Below are 20,510 nucleotides of genomic sequence, written 5' to 3'. Positions count from 1 at the left end.
CTGACCTTAGAGAGAGGACCTGCAGCACAGTCTTTTTTTTGTTGTTTAATTATTCAGTCTAATGGGTCATAATGGCATGCCTAAAAAGTATGTCCATTAGCATTAACATTTCCTGCCCTTAGATGTAATGGTCGTGCTTTATTTGCTTCCTCAGCAGACGCCCATCAGTGAAAGGAGGTCAAGGCTTCTGATGCAAGCTCATGTGCGTGACAGTGCTGACATGGGCCAGTGTAGGCACACACCTTTTATTTTCCACACTATTTTTTGATTAAAAGGTGGCATGAACAGCCTTTGAATAAAAATCAGGTACAATCACTTTACACTGCAGTTATTGAAAACTGTCATCTCATGACAATTCAAATAATAGAGGTGAATTTTGCACATAAAATATGGATTAGTCTCTAGGATAAGAATAATGGAATGTCCCACTACCATCTCCTACGAGTAAAGCTACACTTAAGTGGAGTATAATGGGCAGAAAGTTGTCCAAATCAGTTAAATTTGCACATTAATTAAAATTTTTAAAAAGCCCTTATCTAATCCAGCAGAGATTGAAGAGGAGCGTTACCCAACCACATCAGATGAGGACCACTAACTCCATCCACTCACCATGCAGGGCATCATTTGGCTGTATCAATATTTAGATAATAAGATGGCTGGATAACTAGAACGGCGATGCTGGGAATGCTTGGCAATGCTGGGAAAGAGACACTGTATGTTTTAGTTTTAGAGCACCTGTATCTGTTAAAGCGACCTAAAAGGGGAAATGTCTTATTTCAGCCTCTCTTTTTCTTATCTTTTTGTCTCTCAAGCTAATAGTCACATTATGTCACCCAGTGTTAAAGGAAGTGCCTTTAAAAAGTGTTTCACTGTCCACATTTAAAAAGAATCGATATTTCTCTCTCCCTGCAGCAATACATGGAGGAATCCTTTTAGGCTTTTATTTTGAGAGCCTGGCTGGAAATTTGACAAAAGTGTGTATCACTATATGTGGCTGTACAATTCTGACATGCCATGAGGTTCAAGACATTTTCACCGTCATCATTACGTGGCTCCCCGGCTGAATTTCGATTCCCCCCACTGTGCAATTTCTCACGCCGTCCGTTTCCATGAAGCTTCAAAACTTGCATTTGTTGCCGCAACACTCACCGCGGGCCTTAATGATATATCATGGCATCTGTTTTCTCCGATTCGTCCTGTTTGCCCCCCCCCATACACCCACGGTAGATGGTAGTGGCCTAGAATCTGCTATTCCAAATCAATAGCCCGGGGGAGGGGAAAGAATGCATTTTTTCTTTCCTTTTTTCACCACTATATGAAGAAGAGTTTGGAGATTTTCCTTCAAATTTCTTGTCAAAGGAAAGTATTTTTTTTGTTTCCTTTTAAACCAAATGTTCATGATCCTGGTGAATGGAGATAATCATCAGACAGCATCCCATGATGTTCATTCATCCCTTCCCATTCTTCCACTTCCAGCTCCGCGGGTACCTTTGACTGGCCGGATCGATAGCATCCAATCTAATTGGACCAAAGTAATAAATATTTAGCCTCTGCGAAGCCCCGAGTTGTTAAAAAAACATCAATGCACCAGAGTGTTTCCATCATTATTGTTCTTGTTGCAGAAGCAGGAAGGCAGATTGATTGATTAGGCTTCAGTGGGTTGAAGGTCAGATAAATCAATAACCACCAGGTTTTTATTTGCTGACAGCAACAAACGCAACACAACTCTTTAATTTATAACTCACTGTATTTCTTAAAGTGAAACATTTGCCATTTGAAGGAAAAATAATCCATTACCATTATTAGTTTTTCCTTCAGTTTGGACATCAAACATTGCTGACACGTTAACGAAAAAGGCCGTTTTTTTTTCAACTCCTAGTTTGCAGTCAGGGTCTTGTGAACTTCTGGACTATGTACTTGAATACCCGTCCTATGAAATACTTACTTTGTGCCATCACTGTCGTTGCTGCCGAATGCATTGTGGGGTACCTAGGTCGACACAAGCCTCAAGCGTACTTGATAAAAACAGTTCAGGGTAAATTGGAGCATATTTTCTACCTTAAACGTAAAATCTGAAGGGCACTTGATACTGCTTCATAAGAGGGTGAGAATACAAGGACCAAAAATCGCCCATAATGAGAAACAGCAGCAGAGCAGCATCAACCTCAACACCTACTGGTCGTGTCCAATAATCCTTTCAGCTTTTGGCTGTCCGTTTAAACGGAATCAGTATTTCCATCCCCTTTGAGAAAACAGCTGCCATAGCGGAACGTTTTCAAGATTGACCTTTCAAAAACTAGAAAAGGATACCATCACCAGCAGGTCCTTCTCAGGTCAGTGGGGCCTCGAATGAGGCAGCAGTAGGCCATGCCTAGTTATGTATTGTTAATCAATACTAACTGAAAGATGTTTGCTTGTAACAATCAAGTGCATTGGTTTTATAGTAAATTTTACGTGATCTACCACACTAACAAATGTCAGCGCTAGTTTGGCAAAATGCAATCAAGATAATAACTTGCCTGCTCTCCCAGCCAGCCAACAATATCAACAGTTGTTCGAGGATTGCTAAATCAAAGCCTCCCCAAACATGTGCTCTTATTCCAGTGTATTATCTGAAAAATCCTGCTGCTATCAAGTCAAATTTTGTGTTCAGGAGCTGCAGTACATTTTTCAGACTTGTGTTCTTTCTCCCTTTCCATCCACTCATCCGTCGGTGCACACTCCCTGCGGTTTTTGGTTGATTTTGCCTCAGCTAGAGCAGCAGGTGTTCGCCGGCAGAAACGGTGACACATGGATGCACCCTGTCAGGATACTCATTACACAGTGTGCAGACTGTGCACCTCCTTTGTTAAATAATTTAGAGAAGTGCGCCCGTACAGTAAACACGAGTGCGGCTCACGCACAAGCACACATGGCAGCAGGTGGCCACTTGTGAGTTGGACAAATCAAACGCTGCAAAGTTTAAGAGCTCAATGAAACGACGAGAAACTTTTTTCATTCACTTTGTTAGTTGTGACTTACTCATCGTCAAGTTTTATACTGACAATGATGAACTTAGAAGTGTGCTGCATAAAGCATATAGGTAACTGTGGTAAAGCGTATGGTAGCGCAGCTGCATGAGCAAGGATTCCTTTACTATTTGTGTGCACTGATGCAAAATTAATGATACATCTTAAATATGAACTTGGTATTAAAGCTATCAAATAGCTTGCATGGCCTTTTTCTGCATTCTATCAGCAAGTATTTGATCATAATGCTACTGAATCCCGTGCATGTATTGAAATTAGGAGATACTTGTTCATTTTAATTGTCAATTAATAGACAAAAGGCTCATATAACAAAAGAAAACTGAAGATCTTATGAATCAATGATAAACTAGGCAAATCAAATTAGTCTATACCAAAAATATGTAACAGTTCACAAACAGTATCAATGGATGTTTTTTGGACTTATTGTATTTGTAAAACTACAAATGATGTCGTCGTAAACACACACTAAACTTGATCTCTGGAGATGATTATCTTTATAGACCTTACTATTTAAGCAATATTCTTAACTTCAATCATGACCTCTAATGACCTTTCTTTTAACCACAGTGTTCAGTAAAGCAGTACGGTACATAATTTCCACGATTCCCACTAGTCGGAACTGAAGGAGCCTCTTGGATGAGGCGAAAGTTCTTCATAAAAGCGGTCCAATTGACCTATTTTACGCTCTCGTACAAATGTAAATAATCTTTAGTAACTTCACAATCTTTTAAAACTCTTAGTTGTGGTAATGCTAAAGCATGAATTATGGTCAAAAATTGGGTGAATGTGAGCCTTTATGGATCTACTGTATGTGTTCTCTGACTGGAATGCCATCTATGTTTTAAGTGCACATTAACATGCTCCCGAACATTCTGTATCTAAAATCAGGCGTTCTTTCTTCTACATCATTATCAACCTTTTCTCTCTGCCATTTTAAAAATCTCTCCTCCATTGCTCTCTGAGTTTCAGAGAAAGTACTCTGTGGTTTAAAAAAAATACAAAAAAAAACCCTTTTTTTTCCTCCCCACCTCAAGCAAACAACCTCTTGTAGCCCTCCTTGCTGAGCCGCGATAATTACCCAGTGCTAAAATAATACAGTTTGGAGAAAACAAGAAGAGTTGAACATGGGGTTTAGTTCCACCGGGAGGGAGGTACAGGGGAAAGATGCTGCGAACAAGAAACAGAGAGAACCAATCGAGATGTGTGCGCGCGTGTGTGTGTGTGTGTGTGTGTGCGCGCGCATTTTTAAATGGCTCACAGCGGATTGTTTGCTAATGAAAGTACTGAAGAGCCTAGCGGTGTGTAATTTCCAAATCCTGATTGGGAGTTGAGTGCCCACCGTGATGCTACAGCTAAATTTCCTCTGTGTTTTGCAGCTGGGACAACTTACATCTTCGGGAGAGGAGGAGCCCTCATCACGTACACCTGGCCACCCAATGACCGGCCGAGCACACGGGCAGACCGGCTGGCAGTGGGCTTCAGCACACAGCTGAAGGAGGCAATTCTGGTCAGGGTGGAGAGTGCGAAAGGACTGGGCGACTATCTGGAGCTTCACATAGTAAGACTGGGGGGATGTTTTGGGCTGGTAATGTTTGTCTTTGGCCTAGCTCTTGCAATTTTTTATTTATTATTTTTTTACCAAATTGTGATGGGTTTTTACTTTCTGTTCCTTGATATAACCCTAATCTTGACTATTGTTGTGATCTGCGACATCATAAGAAAGACAAAAATGGCTAAGATAAAGCATTTAAGCATTTAGGTCCTCTCCCAAAAGTGTCCGAAATTGACTCGTCAATCAGAGTGTATTTTTATCTCATCTCAGCATGACTGTTAACCCAGACTTTTTTTTTACTGCTTTCATGTGGTCGCCCCTAAAATAAATTCAAAACCACCTCTCATCATAACTTGAACTGGCAATTAAGAGACAGCGGGCAGCTAAAATGCATTTAAACAGACTGTAACTATCTCATTGACCCGCATGCTCTCATTTGCTATTATAACATTTAAAAGTCATTTTATTTTATTTAATTTTCAGGTCACGTACATTCACTCCCACAATCGCAGATTCGCACCAGTTGAGATGTTGCGGTGTCCCACAGCTACTCCACACTCTTGAAGTACGCAGTAATTAAAAATGCTTGCTGTACTTCAATCCCTTTTACACTGTCTGCACAAGTGTGTGGCTAATCACAGCACAGTGAGCCTAAATCTTTTGATCTGCCTTGTGCCTCAGTATTGACCCCTGTTCAAATCTTATCCAGTGCCCTGTAAAATAATAGCCAGAAGAAAAAATCAATGGTGGGGGGAAAAAAAGAGGGTAGAGGGGGCTGGTAGGATATTGCTTTGATCGTCACTGTTTTTGATGCTTTCATCATCACCGATCAAAAAAAACATGGGTTCTCTCTGAGTTTGAGCCATATGTCAGTTGGCAACTCCGAATTGACATTACAGTAGGCGTGATTATGAATGTCAACGGTTGTTGCTATGAGCTGGCGACTTGTCCTGGGTGTACACTGCCTCTCGCCCAAAGGCATCTGGGATAGGCTCCAACCAAGGCTCTCCAATTATCCTTGCCTACTTGTCCTTGGTCTTCCCTCTAGATCACTCAATCATTCCTTGATTTTCCTGTTCTTTCCTCAACCACAGTCTAACTGATGTTCACATGGCTCTTGTAAAGAGTGGTCAGGAACGGTCATTGATTTGTTCTCTGCCCCCTGTCCTCTACGTGCCAAAGCTTCCAGTACTCCATTTTTGTTGAATGAATCTATATGATTGGTTACTTCAGGTGGGATACTGTGAGACTGATAATATCACTAGCATGTGGGTATGAGTCTCACTGCTGACATATCTAACATGCTTTGAATAGTCAAAGATACCTAAAAGGGTGCCTAATTAATACAACCCATTAACTTTTGCATTTACTCCTTCATTCCCTCATGTCTAGGCTGCTCATTCTCCCATCCAATCCCTCTTGCACACACATCAGTGACTTGGACACACCAGCCTAGCTCCTCTCCTCCCTGTGCAATTACATTTCATTTGCCGCTGTTCCCCCTGAGTCGTTCCCCTAAATGAGTCTGCTCAGCCCGTGGTAGGTGTTTGGGTTCTGTTAATTATGCCTATCTCTCTTTGAGAAGTACAGGCGAATTAGACCTGAGAACCCTACAAGCCCCCCCCCCCCCCCAATTCCTGCTGATTGAGACCTTACGGACCCAATCAAAACTTCGAAATACTCCGCATTCAGTCGGCAACGGTGGCCTAGAGGTTCAATACTTTGTGTCTTATCTAAGCTGGCAGGTCAAAAATTGCACTTTCCAGTGGAGGTGAGCTCATTTAATGGAGTCTAATGGGATTTTTAGGGTGTGATCCTGGCTGACACATTTCAAAATGAACATGCATCTTTAAATCTTTAATTTTTTTTTTGAAGTAGTAGAACAGAAGTTAAAAAATATTCCTGATAGCATTCGAAAATCAAGCTCAAAGTATGAGCGATTCTTTGCTATCCCGGAAAAAAAAAAGCTATTTTTGCCGGACTATTTTGAAGAAAATCTGCCTTTCAGCCCTAGACTTCATCAGTTGAGCTGTATTTAATCATCCAGCAGAGTGTTGCAGCGCTCCCCCAGACTCAATTGAAGTAATTACTAATTGGATGAATGATTAGACTTTCAAGCAGCTCTCAACTTCGTACAAACTTATTGTGCTTAGATAAATATCGACTACTGCATGAATGACAACTGATTCATCACTTCAGAGGTTTTGCTTGTGTTTGCTCCAGTCTTAAGGTGATTTTAGACATACTGGTGCGGACCAAAGACCCATATCACAAGCAAACATGATATATTGTGTCTTTTTCTTTCAGCTGGTATGCGCTGCATTTACACGTTTGTTTTCAGTCTGGTCCACACCGCACCACTATGGGACCATCAGGTTTCCATGGCAACTAACAGATAAAAGAAATGTGTATTACTTTGTTTCAACTTGACTCCCAAGGGCTAAAGTTTAGCAACAGAGATGGACACTGAATTACGTGTGATGGTGTTTCCCTTACATATACCTGCAATCAATATCTGTTCGAAGTGAATTTGTGGGTGCGAGTAAATGAAAATGTGTTGCTGCACGGATGTCGCCCTATTACCATAGCAACCCAAATCCATCAGAGGTGCAGTTTATGCAGATCCAATGAATGCAAGGTAACTTGCAGCATCGGAAAGCCTGTACTTGGTGCGGACCAGAGTTCGGCCACTCGGGGAGTATCACCATGGATCGTATGAGTCGGGAGTGTGTCTTGACCATCAAACCCCTGAAGTTCGATCGAACCCAGGTTAAGGACGTCTGATCCAAACCCTGCCTGTGTGACTGATTCCCTCTCCCGTATTGTACATCATAAACTTATAAGTGTGCTGGCAGATTAATGGACAAGTCACATAGAATTTATATTTCACAGGATCTTTGGTCCAATTCAGCATGAGACAGGTAATGAATTATAAGGAAGAATTGTTTGGCTTTTTTTTTTTTAATGCACAGCATCGGCATTGTGGAATCATGAGGGTGAACGGGCGTCACCGCGATCATCTCCCACCCACCATGCGGCTTTCTGTCTCGCAGGGCTGCAGGTTATGAGTTTAGTGTTTGCTCCGGTAACTGATTAATCATTAAAATAACCTGTCAGACAAAGGCAAACGCCTTTATCATTCGCTGCCCGCCGCAAGTAAGACACGGGAGGGAGGGATGCGCATGGGTGCACCCCGAGTGTGTTTTGAATAAAACCTGTCACGTAGAGATTAATGACATGAGCCAGATGTGCTCAGACACTTTTCACAAGGCCGACTACACACAAGAAAGGACGAAGTTGAGGGGAAAAGAGAGGCTGCGGTTTGATGAATGCAGCCGCCTCACTCAGGGGAACACGGGTCACTGTTATTAATGGGTTAGGGTCCTCGTGGCTTTGCAAAGGTCCCTCCCTTCAACTGGCAGCAGCCTGACAGGTGTCGATTAATCACTCCCTTTTTGCATCTTTCATTAATTATTGCCACAGACGGATGGGTGGCATGGAGAGAGAAATGTATCTTGAGGAGTTAATCAGGGCTTAGGCTCAGATTTCCAAAAGGTGTTACCATCACAGCAATTGGTAGCCTCCTTGATATTACCACACTGTTACCGGATTTCACAGACTTTTTGAAATACCGCGCTGTGGTTGTGGCAGTGCTGATACCTTTTGCTAATTTGTACCGACTTAAAGACGTCTGGCACTTTACAACACTGGGAAGTGATTCACTGCTGTTGAAGCGTAGAATTCCACTTTATTTTGCAGCCTGGTTCATTTGTCAGTCAGGAATTTAAGCGGTCCATTAGGAGGCCTTTTTTTTTTTTTTTTTAAATGGAAGGGTTCCTCGGCAGTGTTACAAACTGTCAGAATACAATGATTCCTTCATCCACTGATTAATAGCTTTCCCTCGGACAGAGTTCACCAGTTGTCAATTCAATTCAACTTTATTTATTTATTTGTCTGTTAGAATCAAAATTGTCTCTGCAGCCTGACCCCAAAAAGCAACAGTGGAAAGGAAAACTCCTTTTTAACAGGGAGAACCCCTGAAGAGGCCCAGGGGAGTTAATTAATAATAATTAAATTTCTTTACAAGTTACACAACAGTACAGTACAATTTATGGAATCCATCACTCAGAGGACATCATTAGGTCATTGTTGTGCATTCCTGCTTTTAGTTTAATTGCTTCATTTATCAATAAATCATTCTGTTTAACCTTTTCCTTTGATAATCCACTCGAAATCCCAAACTGAGGCTTTACCTTTTGTACTTATCCTGCAGTCTACACTATTGGTTTACGAAATGCAGGTGTCCCTTTTTCCAGTCCATTTTTGCCGGACTGTGTCTTCTGTGAAGTACCCCCAGGGACAGGTCCGATGAGATACCCCTTCTCAAATGTCAGTCTTACGTCATATGAACCTCCTACTCTTCTCTGGTTATGTGAGGGCGCCTTTTCACTCACCAGTCAGTGCAGACCTTGACTTCACATTCCTCAACAAAAATCTGCTAGTTTTCTCCTAAATAGTTTTGTTTTGCCTTTTTGGACCCGAGGGTTGCCCGAGTGATGGAGCACTGAAATAGTTGCTCTTATTTTGCTCTTGGCCCTCACAGCCTACACGATCAAAGTTTTCTGGAAATCTCTTCTGTCTAAATTTTCTAGTTTTGTGTTTCTTGTCTTTTTCCTTGTTATTGAGATCACTGTCTGACAAGCATTGCTGACACTTGTGTTGCCTCCTCATCACCACATCCATTATTCCTCTTTGACCTTTCATGAAAGTTTCTCTATTGACTTCCTGTACTGTTTTAATAAAAGGTTTCTATTGATTGAAGAACCACTACAAGCCAATGAACCCTGCTTTAATTTATCAATCGACTGCTGAAATGAGCGTATGACATAAGATGCAATCTGTCTCCTCTGCTGACTTTAATTGCTTTGGATTTTTTTATTTTTTGATCCTTAATTTTAAACTGATGGTCAGCTCAAAGCCCAAATGCCGCAGCCATTTTTTTTATATAACTGATTTCAGCAAACTTTCCTTCACTGCCTCTGGGAGGTGTGCAACTTGGAACATTCTGTCAGGACTCAGAGCAGAGTGCCAAATAATGATGAGCACAAATGGACTCCAAGACCGGGGGAGAAAAACAGAGGGAGAGAGAGAGATAAATGGACTACAAGAGAATGTCTCCGAGGCCGAGAGAGGCAAGAAAGATGTTTACATCTGCTCATCCATGCAGAGCGCACATGTCTGTGTTTGTGAGCCCTCGGTGATGTACTCAAGGCAGCAGTGATGAATGTGGCCCTTTTTTCACACACCAGTCTTATCTCTGCAAGTCTATCAGCAATTCTGCTGTCGGCAGACCCGGGAAGGGCTGTTTCATTGTTCACTCTTGTGGTTGTTCTGAAAATGAGTGGCATTAAGAATAAATTTGCTGTGCCGACAGCACAAATATTTCCTGAAAAGGAAAATGTAGCACTAATATACTGTCAAGTTCAGACATGTTTTGAAATGTTGGTGTTGATGCAATGATGTGTGTCACCAACAACAATTTAAAAAAAAAAAAAAAAAAAAAAAATTATATTCTTAACATGTTATCTCTCCCATGATTTTAAAATTTTGATCCAACTGATAACAACGACCCATTGGAAAGAATGAAAATCATACTAACGCCATTTTCCAAGTGAGTAAAGTATGCTCATTAACTCCTATTCAAACAATTGATCCATTAGCTTTTAAGGCATAGGTTTTACCCCATACATGCCACTGCCACACATTCCCTGCCCCCCTACACAGCAACACTCTGGGCTGGTGTGTTTTCATGGCTCTGGTGGTGTGTGGACCACCACCAACCACGTCAAGATGAGGCAGTAATTATATTACTCCTGCTAGCAGGGTGGGGATGTGCCAAAATAGTTCAAAATCAAAATGATAGCGTATTTGATAGTTGCGATTAGGGCTAGAGCTGTAGTGTAAAAAGGGATCAACATATTATTTTAATAGCGTGATAGTTGTGATTATTTGAGCTGGCACAAGAAAATAATGTTTATTAACCTTATCATTAATATATGGCAAGAATTGTTGTTGTTGTTTTACCATACTGGGGGAAAATATTCTTTGTGTGTTTTTGCATCACAAAATGTGCTTTGTACACATTGCCAACAGGGCATTTAAAGGGTTAAAATTTTGCCAATTGAGTATTTTGTATTTTAATTTATGGCTTAAGATGATATAATACAGAAAAATCATGGACTTTCAGTGGATTGGCAAGAACTCACTGGGAGGGATATCAAAGGGTTAAAACACACGGAAATTTTTTTTTTTTTTTTTTTTCTAAACATGTCACTCTATGGGCAGTTTTAGCAATAATCCATCCTCAGTCACACAAGCAGCCGGCGTTTTAGATGGCTGAGCACTGAGAGAAGTCGACCGTCTTGTAGCCCCCCCCCCCCCCCCCCGAAGAAATGAAATCCTGTTGTCAGGGCAGCGATAAGCGATGCATGATGGTGCCCTGAGGTCTGTGTTAGGTCTACACGAACCTGTCACAGAGACTGCCCCGTGGACGTTCTCTGCTGAATTTTTAATGTTGCATCACAGCCTATAAGGCGTAAAAAGGATTTATTTGCTGCCGTGGCCGTATTGCCTCAGCAAAACTACTTTAAAGACCATTTTCGTTTCATTTGAAGGGAGAGCAATAATAGATTTGGCAACAGGTGTGGGAAAAAAGACTGGAAATAGAAGCAGGGGTTATATTTATGTTCAATTATACAAGCCAGCATGGTGAAAGATAAAGATTATTCCATTTAGCATCATGCCATCGAGTTGATCCAAGCGCTGTCTGTCAATATATAATCTTGAAAACTGCAATCTCCCTGTCCGCTCGCCTTCTGATCCATACATGCGCTTGTTTTGTCTCTTGCATTGTCTTTCAATTTGACGGAAAGAAAAGTGGATAAAACACAACCTCGACATCAGATGGTGTCTCTTTGAGGAGGCCGTGGCAGGAAATGTTTCGATTGCTAACCAAAATGTTGCTTTTTTTCTTTAGCCCTTGGTTAGCAGTTGTGACAGTCACATGACGAAAGAGCTCAAAACGAGTAAATCATTTCTTTTGCGACATGTTTTCTCGATGGCAAACAGAACAACAACGAAAAAAGAGAAAACGTGTCGGTGCAGTCAGGGAAGTCAAGAATCAGGACGCTCCTTTAGCTCTTTGATTTTCGCCAAGCTACGGCATCTTGCTTGTTCGACTGTCTTACATCGAGGGAAGGGAGACCAACAAGGGAGAGAGTGATTGAAGGATTGGTGTCATTATATTATTCCTGCACACTTCAGGAAGAGGCGGATGTTCATCTTTCATTCATCGGCTGTGTCCGTTGGGAATCGGGCATTGTTCTCTGTTTTCAGGTACGCCTGGGTGCATTCGGGTCGGTCATATGCAACAATGCACAACATCCTTGTCAGAATGGTTTGTCACCATTTTTTTCCTTTGCTGTCATTCTTTCCTTCTGCTCCTTTTTTACTATTACTTGACAAATTTCACTTTTTTTAATACATGAGAAAATATTGGGACTGTTGACAAGAAGGAATCAGATTCATGCAAAATTGAAGAATTTTTTTTGTTGGTATCAGAATATATGCATACAATGACCTTTGACGTGGGAGATAAAGAGCAAAAAGTTGCTTTGTCACCTTTTGTCAACTGCTGTCTGTCATGCTTATTATCTAATGATCTCTTCTCATATTGTCCCTTTTATTTTTTTGTAAATTCTTTTCACACAAAATCTGAAAAGTAATCATCTTAATGGATTAACGTAGACTTAGACTAGACTTCATTGATCCCTTGGGATGACTCCCTCAGGGAAACTTTTAATTCCAGCAGGAAATTATAAGAACAAGAGAGCAGAAAAAGGAGAAACACAAAATAAAAGAGCATCAACATATGAATTAAATAATATTAAAAAAACTATAAAGACAAAAGAGTTCTTGAGCCTGTTGGTCCGACACTTGGAAAGGAGCAGCCTATCACTGAACATGCTCCTCTGGTTGCTGATGAATGTGTGCAGAGGGTGGCTGGCATTGTCCATAATGTCCAGCAGTTTGTTGAGTGTCCTCATCTCTGCCTCCTTCATCAGAGAGTCCAGCTTCGTGCCGACCAGAGATCTGGCCCACCTGATCAATTTGTCCAGTCTGGAAGAGTCCTTTTTGGATATGCTGCCCCCCCCCCTCCTGCTTTGTGTCTTCCTATACAGGTGGTTGGTGTGTGTTGTCCAGTCCAGTGCAGTTTATTGTCCAGCCACAGCCTGAGTAACATCAAAGGGACATAAATCAAAGAAAGCAATTTCAGGTCTTACTTGAAGTTCAACCAGCAACAATAATCGGTCCAGACCAGAATATTTTATTGTCACATTGTCTGTTATTACCTCATCATCCTCTAATGCTTCTCCCCTTTCCAATGCCTCCGCACTGAGTCAGTTAGGCTACAGTCTGATGTGCTGAATAAGATCCCACATATTTGTAGCTGATGCAGCAAAAGAGCTGTGCTAAAGAAAAAGAGTTGGGGGGGAAAGTCCACAGCTTGAGTAAAAGGAGGGCAGAAAAGTGTTTTAACGCTGGAAAGTGCTGACATAATTTCAGCAAAGATGAAAAGATGATTGGCACACAGGCACCGAAGAAGAGACTGGGACACCATATCTATCACGTTTGACGCTTGGCAGCAGTGTGGACGTATTAGTTTTAGGTAAGAATCCACTTGCAAGATAGCTCTTTCCCAATCAAGCTTCTATTCTTTCTCATGAAAAGAGCTGAGCGAAGACAAAGAAAATAAAAAAGACTGGTAGTTGGACACCATCCCAGAGCAATTAGCTGAACCCACATAGCTGCTTGATTAATAAATGGATGGAAGTTATGCAGCAATTGAAACCCGTTGCATATTTACCAATTATTAGCATTTTGGTAACTCGGGGACCTATGCAGTAGCCTTCCTCCCCTGGGTTGATAATTGAGACTGTTTCCTCTCCTTTCTTAAGGGCTCGTTATGATATAGCATAGCCTATCGACAACATAAGGCCTTTCCTACGCAAATGGAGATTGCATTCATGCTTCAGCGGACTGTCTGTTTTGCTACGCAACTTCCCAATTTTCGATCCAAACAAGTGAAGAGGGGCAACGTTCATTACTTTTACATTTTCAGCCACTCACTTCAGATTTCATGAGCATGTCTTTGGTTGGCAAGGAACACACACAAAAGCACACTGCTTGTACAAAGAAGAGTCTGAAAACACACTACGAGCAAGCAATAAGGAAGACAGCGGTGATATTCCATTTGTCGTGTAGCTCAAGTGGGACTAGAGGCTATATAAGGCATCTTTGTTTATTTACTACTGCGTAATATAGACTTTACTACACCTACATGCCGTTTACGTTGCTTTGCAATCTTTTCTCCATCATGCGATCCACGATCTATACAGGTGTGGCAGGTCGGAAATATCAAATCTGTCAGTGCCAATAATTAGAAAAAGGCAACAGACGAGGTCAAGGAGGCCATTTCTTTGATGGATTATCAGCAGTCGCAGTATTACAATCGCGTACTCGTGGATGTTCACGCTAGCAGTCTCACGGCAGATGCGCTGCATGTCGGAAATGCCTTTCTGTTATTCCGCCTGATCAAAAGCTGTTGGGTAACTAATCAGCAGATGTAATGGCGGGAGGCGCTCTTCTCATCAGAGGGAAAATGATGGCATCTCAACAGCAGGCTCAGAATTCTCAATTGCACACTCACACATACGATGCAATGTCTGTGATGACAGTCCCGAACAAGATGAGGACAGTCTAGAGCCCTTTTTTCAATTTCAAACGTTTTTTTTTCTGGATTTGGAATAACCTGGGTGTGTTTCCACTAAAATTACCAAAGAAAACGATTTTCCCCAACCCCCCGAAAAAGTACCCAGTAGGGGGCCTTTTCGCTTTCCCTGGAATTCTTAAGTGAGAGAGTAATAGTACAAGAAAAAAATAAAAAGTATCACAACAATATGGTCAACAATTGTGAGAAAAGTTGAAATAGTGCACAAAAAATGGCAAAATAAACATTTATTGACCATCTAGCATTAAAAAATGAAGACAATGACCTAAAGGAATTTCAGATAATCACCTGCTATAACAAGATAATAAAAGAGGACAGTGGTGATTATTTGAATCCATTAATGAAACTTTAGACTTAAATGTTCCAAAAATATCTAAAGGTGTATTTTACTGCAAATGTGGATTTTCAGTGAGTCCTAACTTAATTGGTGGCATTTAAACTATGAAACAAGAAGAAATAAAGAACATTTTTATTGCCATTGTCACGAGCTTGTCATCTTATAAATTCTACATTGTCAAACTAGATACATTTTGACACAAAAATTGATTTTTATGTCCCTTTTGTTCTTTCAATTTTACTCAGCCATAGTACCAGCCACAATACTTTTGACACCACAAATAGATTGTCTGAGATGCCTCGATTTCCGTAGATACCAAGGATGTACATATGAATCTTATACCCAAACTAGATGTAAGATTTTATTTTATTTTTTTCATCTGACAATGATAGATACATCATCGGCCTACACTGGAGGGGTAAAAATGAAATATCAGGAAAAAAAATCAGACATCACTTACATCGGAATCCCTCTCCTGAGAGCCCACACGGGGGCTGGTGGGTTCTGAGGGGATCGAGAGAGTAATACTCCCTGAAGAACATCGCATAAACATGCAGAAATGTAGACTGGAGGCTCTCAGTAGGGGGTCGGGATCCCTGACTCGCCTTCACAATTAGTTGCACATGTAGCTTGCTGATCTGGGTCGACAGTTACATAAACTGTTCTATTTCTAAAGCACTTAGAGGGGCTTCACCCTAAATTTGACAGCATCTTCTTGCGCTTGGTAACTTCATTTGATTGTGAGCTTAAAATCTAATGTAATGTAGCATGAGTCCATAAAATGTGGTCAATCACATGACCGGAATTAAGCATTACATTTGAAAATACTACATTTAAAAGTGAAAGGGGCATTTAACTGACATTTGTTTGAAACACAAATATCACCCGAAGCATTCCTCCACACTGCATGAAGCATTTCATTTTCTGTAGCACTGATAAAATACATTGGTGGAGAGCGTTCCTCAGTTAAACTGTCTGCCTGAAGCAAAAAAACAAAACAAACGTATGAATCAGAGCACAAGAGCACGCTGGCAAGCTAAATGCTAAACTGCACATGTGAATTTCACACGCAGCCTTTATGTCTTTGAATGAAGAATACAGCTGCAAGGGACTCATGTAAATGTTAACTAATCTGTAAATGATGCAAAACAAGTAGGTTTTAGACAGGATATTTTAAAGCTAATTTCAGAATGATGAACTAAAATATACTGTTTTAGTAAAACTTAGCAGCTGCCACAGCTAGGGAGGTTAATATGTAAAATTCTACAAAACTTTATAAAACTTCTGTTGCAATCAAGAATGTCTATAGGTGCTTTACGGAAGCCTTAACAAGTAACATTAGCAAGAAAGACCTCCCTTTGGTTGTCAAGGTACATCTGAGTTAGCTCACAAAATGTATAATTATATGAGTTATCTTTGGCAGGAAGGAGAGCTGTAAATAATGAGCTTTAGGCCATTTGATAAGTCCAGGACCCGAGGTGGAACACTTTCAACCCATGGTCAAAAATATGGATTTTCAGGACAGAGACAATCAAAGAAAAGGAGTTGGGAAGAATTTGGAAGAAGACACAAAACCAGAGTTAGTTGATGAAGATAGAGAGTAGTGGACAACTAACTAAGCTAAATACATCATGAGAAGTCTCCCTGCAGTCTAAAACAATAACATCATAGCTAAGAGATGATCTGCAGTCACCTCAGCCGAATCTAACTACAACTAAAGGCCTTGACAAAAAGGCCCAATTGTGAAAAATAGAGAAGTGTCAGGCTCCTTTTCTGTGGAACCAGATACAAGCTTGGCTTTAGAAGGATGACAGTTCCCAGATGACTCTTAGAAACTCTGGCAACCACATGCAAACCTGTACTCTCAATGAAGTGAACTGTTACGGTAATATAGCACCATGAGGGTCTTTAAGAAGGCCAGTCAGGGCCTTGTGAGAAAGGAGAAAGAATGTCATGATTCTGCTGGCAACCAAAGAGGAATGAGGAGCATATAGGATCAAATACAGTAAATGCTTCTCCCTGTTGAGAACTTGGAGCACATTTCAATCAATAAACATGCCAAGTCACGACACATGATATGGCTCACGTGGAGGGCTCACCCTCCTCTCTGCATCAGTTATCTAGGGAGAGTGCGCTACCTTAAAAGTTATTAATTTAATTTTAAACTTCCTCGTGTCTTTAAGTTGATGCTCTGACTGAGTGGTCTCTGACAAATGCATTGTTAAATGTCCGTCTCGAGCTGTTGTTCCTGGCAGGTGTTACGCAAGAAAGCTCCCGAGCCCTCCCGAATTAATCGACTGGGATACTTCTCCCACGTCTCCCTCTGCGCATATTCAAACGCAATCTGACTACGCTGTCAAAGTGAGGCCGTTCACGAGGTTTGAGACGGCCATGGTTTGGACAGACCCTGAAAGGTGGAATATGGCGCGTGCTGTAGATGTGAGGCGACAGATAGAAAACTCCCCGCGCAGCCTGTATCAATGTCTCGCGTAGCGCAGCTGTCATTCGCGTTCACGTCACAGGTCGGTAACACATTACGAGCGCGACTGTCCTCCAGCGGGGCCTCGTCTTCAGCCCTTCTCACCCTGTTGGTGTTAACTCTGCTTGGGTTAGCTTGAGCTGAGGCCGAAGCGTCGTGTAACCTTTCCCCCCTTATCAAAGTCAAGATGGCTGCAACTTGCCTCGAGTCACTAACTGTCTCTACATATATACATCCCTCCTTTGGATATGATCCTTATGACCCCTTAATTTTGGAATGCTATTCAATAATATGAGCTACCTCGCGTTTAACTGCAGGACCATTCCTTAGCAAGCAGCTAGATTAATCTTGCCCACATTAACCTATAGCTGCTTCAGGTGCTTTGTGGCCAAGAGGGCTGCAACCATGGAAACACCTTCTATGCACTACTCCATACCCGCATTTAACTTTTATTTTCCTACCAAATAGCAATATAATTTTGCTTAAATGTGTGAAATTACTGTGTGAGTTTGTAACTGGCGGGTGTAGCCAGTGCTTTCTAGCTGTGGTAATTTCAATCAGCAGCGCTTTATTATTTCTTTCTCACTCATTATCTAGGCCCAGTTGTTATCTTTTTACTTGTATACATATTCCCCTGCCATGATCAACGTAATACACACTCAGGAAGCCAGTGTCCTGAAATATATTTGTTCCACTCAGGATTACTTTAGCCACCACTGTAATTTGGCCTAGAGTTAATCGCTGCAATTCTTTTTAACCACTTTCAGTAAAGTGTAAATTGTGTCTTTGCCTGCCACTAATTGGCTTCAATAGTTGGTCCTGTGTTGATTGTTTCTTCCAAAAAAAGAAAAATGATGGCAGACTTCCTCAAACCAGATGTATCAGGCAAATTTTGAGAAATTAAAATTGTGAGATTTGGGGCTTTGCACGTGCTCCACTCGGAACATGCGCGCATGCAATTAACTTGCATGAGATGGCTGAAAAATCCGTGCGCGTGATAGGCTGGAAGCGTGTGCAGGACGGATTAGTGTTCAGATACCTGCGGAAACCCAGATTAATAGTGATGGCCAAATGAGATGCCACAAAGAATTCATTATTCCATCTCTTAAATAAATGAGCCCTGGGCTGTGACTCCATCGCTGCCACCTCAGATATAACACACGCTTTAATGAGAGCTGCTGGGAGGGAGGAGCTGTGAAAATGTGCACACTCCATGAAGAGCAAACCTCTCTGTTTTTGTTTGTGTTAAGCATGCACATGTTGCGAGGACATAATGCAGATGTGTGCATGGAGTGAGCGTGAAGCCTTTTTTTTCTCGAGACCAACAGTCGCTTAGTGCTTTCAGCAGTGCTTGGAGTGCATGTCCCATCCTGGAAAGGCCGGTTGTGGTCCTCTCATTGTTTCCCAAGTGTTTCCCATGAAGCAACCACCTTGTGTTTTTAAAAACTACCTAATATGTCTCTCTCTGTGACATTGGTGCAGGTGGGCAAACAAACTGTAAAGCAGCTGGGGAAAATGCTATGCTAATGATATACCCACGCTCTGTACGGTGTGCATGTCCAAGACGTTTCTGTCAAGAGACAGATGTTTTCGTCCCAGCCTCGGAGCCATTCTTCAAGAAACCATCCCAGCGAGTGTATACTTTTTTCTTATTGGGTGTTAGTGTGTTGGCCACCCTCCCTGGAGCCACTGTCACTGCAGAGAAGAGTGTGAACACATCGGCCTGATGATGCAGCCCGGCAGCTCCTCAAAAGGGGAGCGCGTAAACATGCGTTGTGAAGGGGCCGCTGCAGAATTCTCTGCCACCACACCAACGTACAGATTTCTGCGTATTTTGCCGCTAGGTGGTCATGTTCTGTTATATTCTGCGCTGCTCTGCTGTGCAGTTCTTTTCCAACATTTGTTAATGTGCAGCAGAGCTGTCAGGTCCGTTCTGACTGTGCTGCCTGCCGGGGCGGCTGCCTCATGCGCACGCAAACACCCTCTCGGCCACGTTTTCTCATTGTATTATTTGGCACCATCCTCCACCCTTTTGTCATGTGGTGGGTAGCAGCTGAAATGGAAGCACGTATATCTTATACCAATACAGTAAACTGGTTCTCAGAACCTTGTTGTTTGTGAGAAAACACTCTGCAATGACAAACTCTAACAGAGTCATCTATTTGTGCATACTTGCTCACCTAATAATCATACTAATTTTTGTTAAAATGTGTTTTATAAAACATGTTTTTAATGTTCAAATTGACTCTGTGGCTTTGATTAGGATAATCAGTAACCAAACTGCATAATATTTTGCGAAAAGATGATAAATTGTATCGGATTAATTATAAATTATAAATTTGAGAGGGAAGCTTGGAGCATGCACCCCAAGTCTGACTATAAAAATCAGAGAATGCAGAGAAGGGTAATAATTGGTTTTGATGCGTTTACATGCGCTTCAGAATTCAATTATTCATCCATTTACACGATCGCTGGAAGAATCTGAGGAGTCCAAAAATCATGTGTGAATTGTTAAGGTCATGTAAACGGGCCTAATGATACCAGTCCAATGCAAGAGAATGCCATATACCACCAAAGGCACCTTTTGTTCACATATTTTAGCCAGGGAAAGTAATTACAAAAAGCAAGTCTCTGCTTAAAATTCGGACTATGAAAACTCCTGTAGTTGGTTGGGTGTTCAAATGAAGTAGAATTTTGGAATTAATTTTATGTTGCTTCTTTATAATTAGCTACTTTTGATTGCAGCTAAATGCTGAAGGAACTGATTTTAGGTGCTTTCCTATGAGAGACATGACTCTCCGTCTCAGACCGAGACTGTTGGAGCAATATTGTGACCCATTTTACCGATGCCAACTTTTCATTTTTGAAGATGCTTCCAGACCTTGAAAAGTAGCACTGGATTTTCAGGGTGCTGTTGTCAGACCTTGACCATTTTCCCTTTTTTTTGGCGAATTTAACGCAACCTTGTCACCCCTCAGGTGCGGGTGAATCAGGGCATCGAAATGACCAGAGGCAAAGGCATTTTTATGGCTGTAATATCTCTCAAATTTAGAAAAAGAAGGCCTGGATCCTTGAATTAGCAATTCCAGTTTTAAAACAAAAAACCCCCTGGAGCTACAAACACCTGGGCCTCCATCATTTAATGGCTTCAGTGTGAACTGAGGGCCATCAATGAGCTTTATTACAGCACAGTGGCATTTAAGTCATGTCTTTTTAATTACTTTGACTGATAATTTGATCTGGATGAATGCAGGCAGGTCAGT

General features: G+C 41.5%; 1 protein-coding gene across 12 annotated transcripts in view; it reads left to right on the top strand.

Annotated features, from left to right (window-relative positions):
• nrxn2b (neurexin 2b) overlaps positions 1–20,510 on the top strand; it is a 457,955-nt gene that overhangs the window by 376,003 nt on the left and 61,442 nt on the right. For all 12 annotated transcript variants that reach the window (XM_029839775.1, XM_029839769.1, XM_029839776.1 and 9 more), the window contains one exon: positions 4,406–4,587. In XM_029839775.1, the coding sequence (XP_029695635.1) occupies positions 4,406–4,587 (182 nt within the window). The remainder of the gene's footprint in view (positions 1–4,405; positions 4,588–20,510) is intronic.

This window comes from Takifugu rubripes, chromosome 8 (genome assembly GCF_901000725.2).
Source record: "Takifugu rubripes chromosome 8, fTakRub1.2, whole genome shotgun sequence".
NCBI lineage: Eukaryota > Metazoa > Chordata > Actinopteri > Tetraodontiformes > Tetraodontidae > Takifugu > Takifugu rubripes.
The sequence above is the reverse complement of the archived record's forward strand: the minus strand, read 5'-3'. Positions and strand labels throughout refer to the sequence as shown.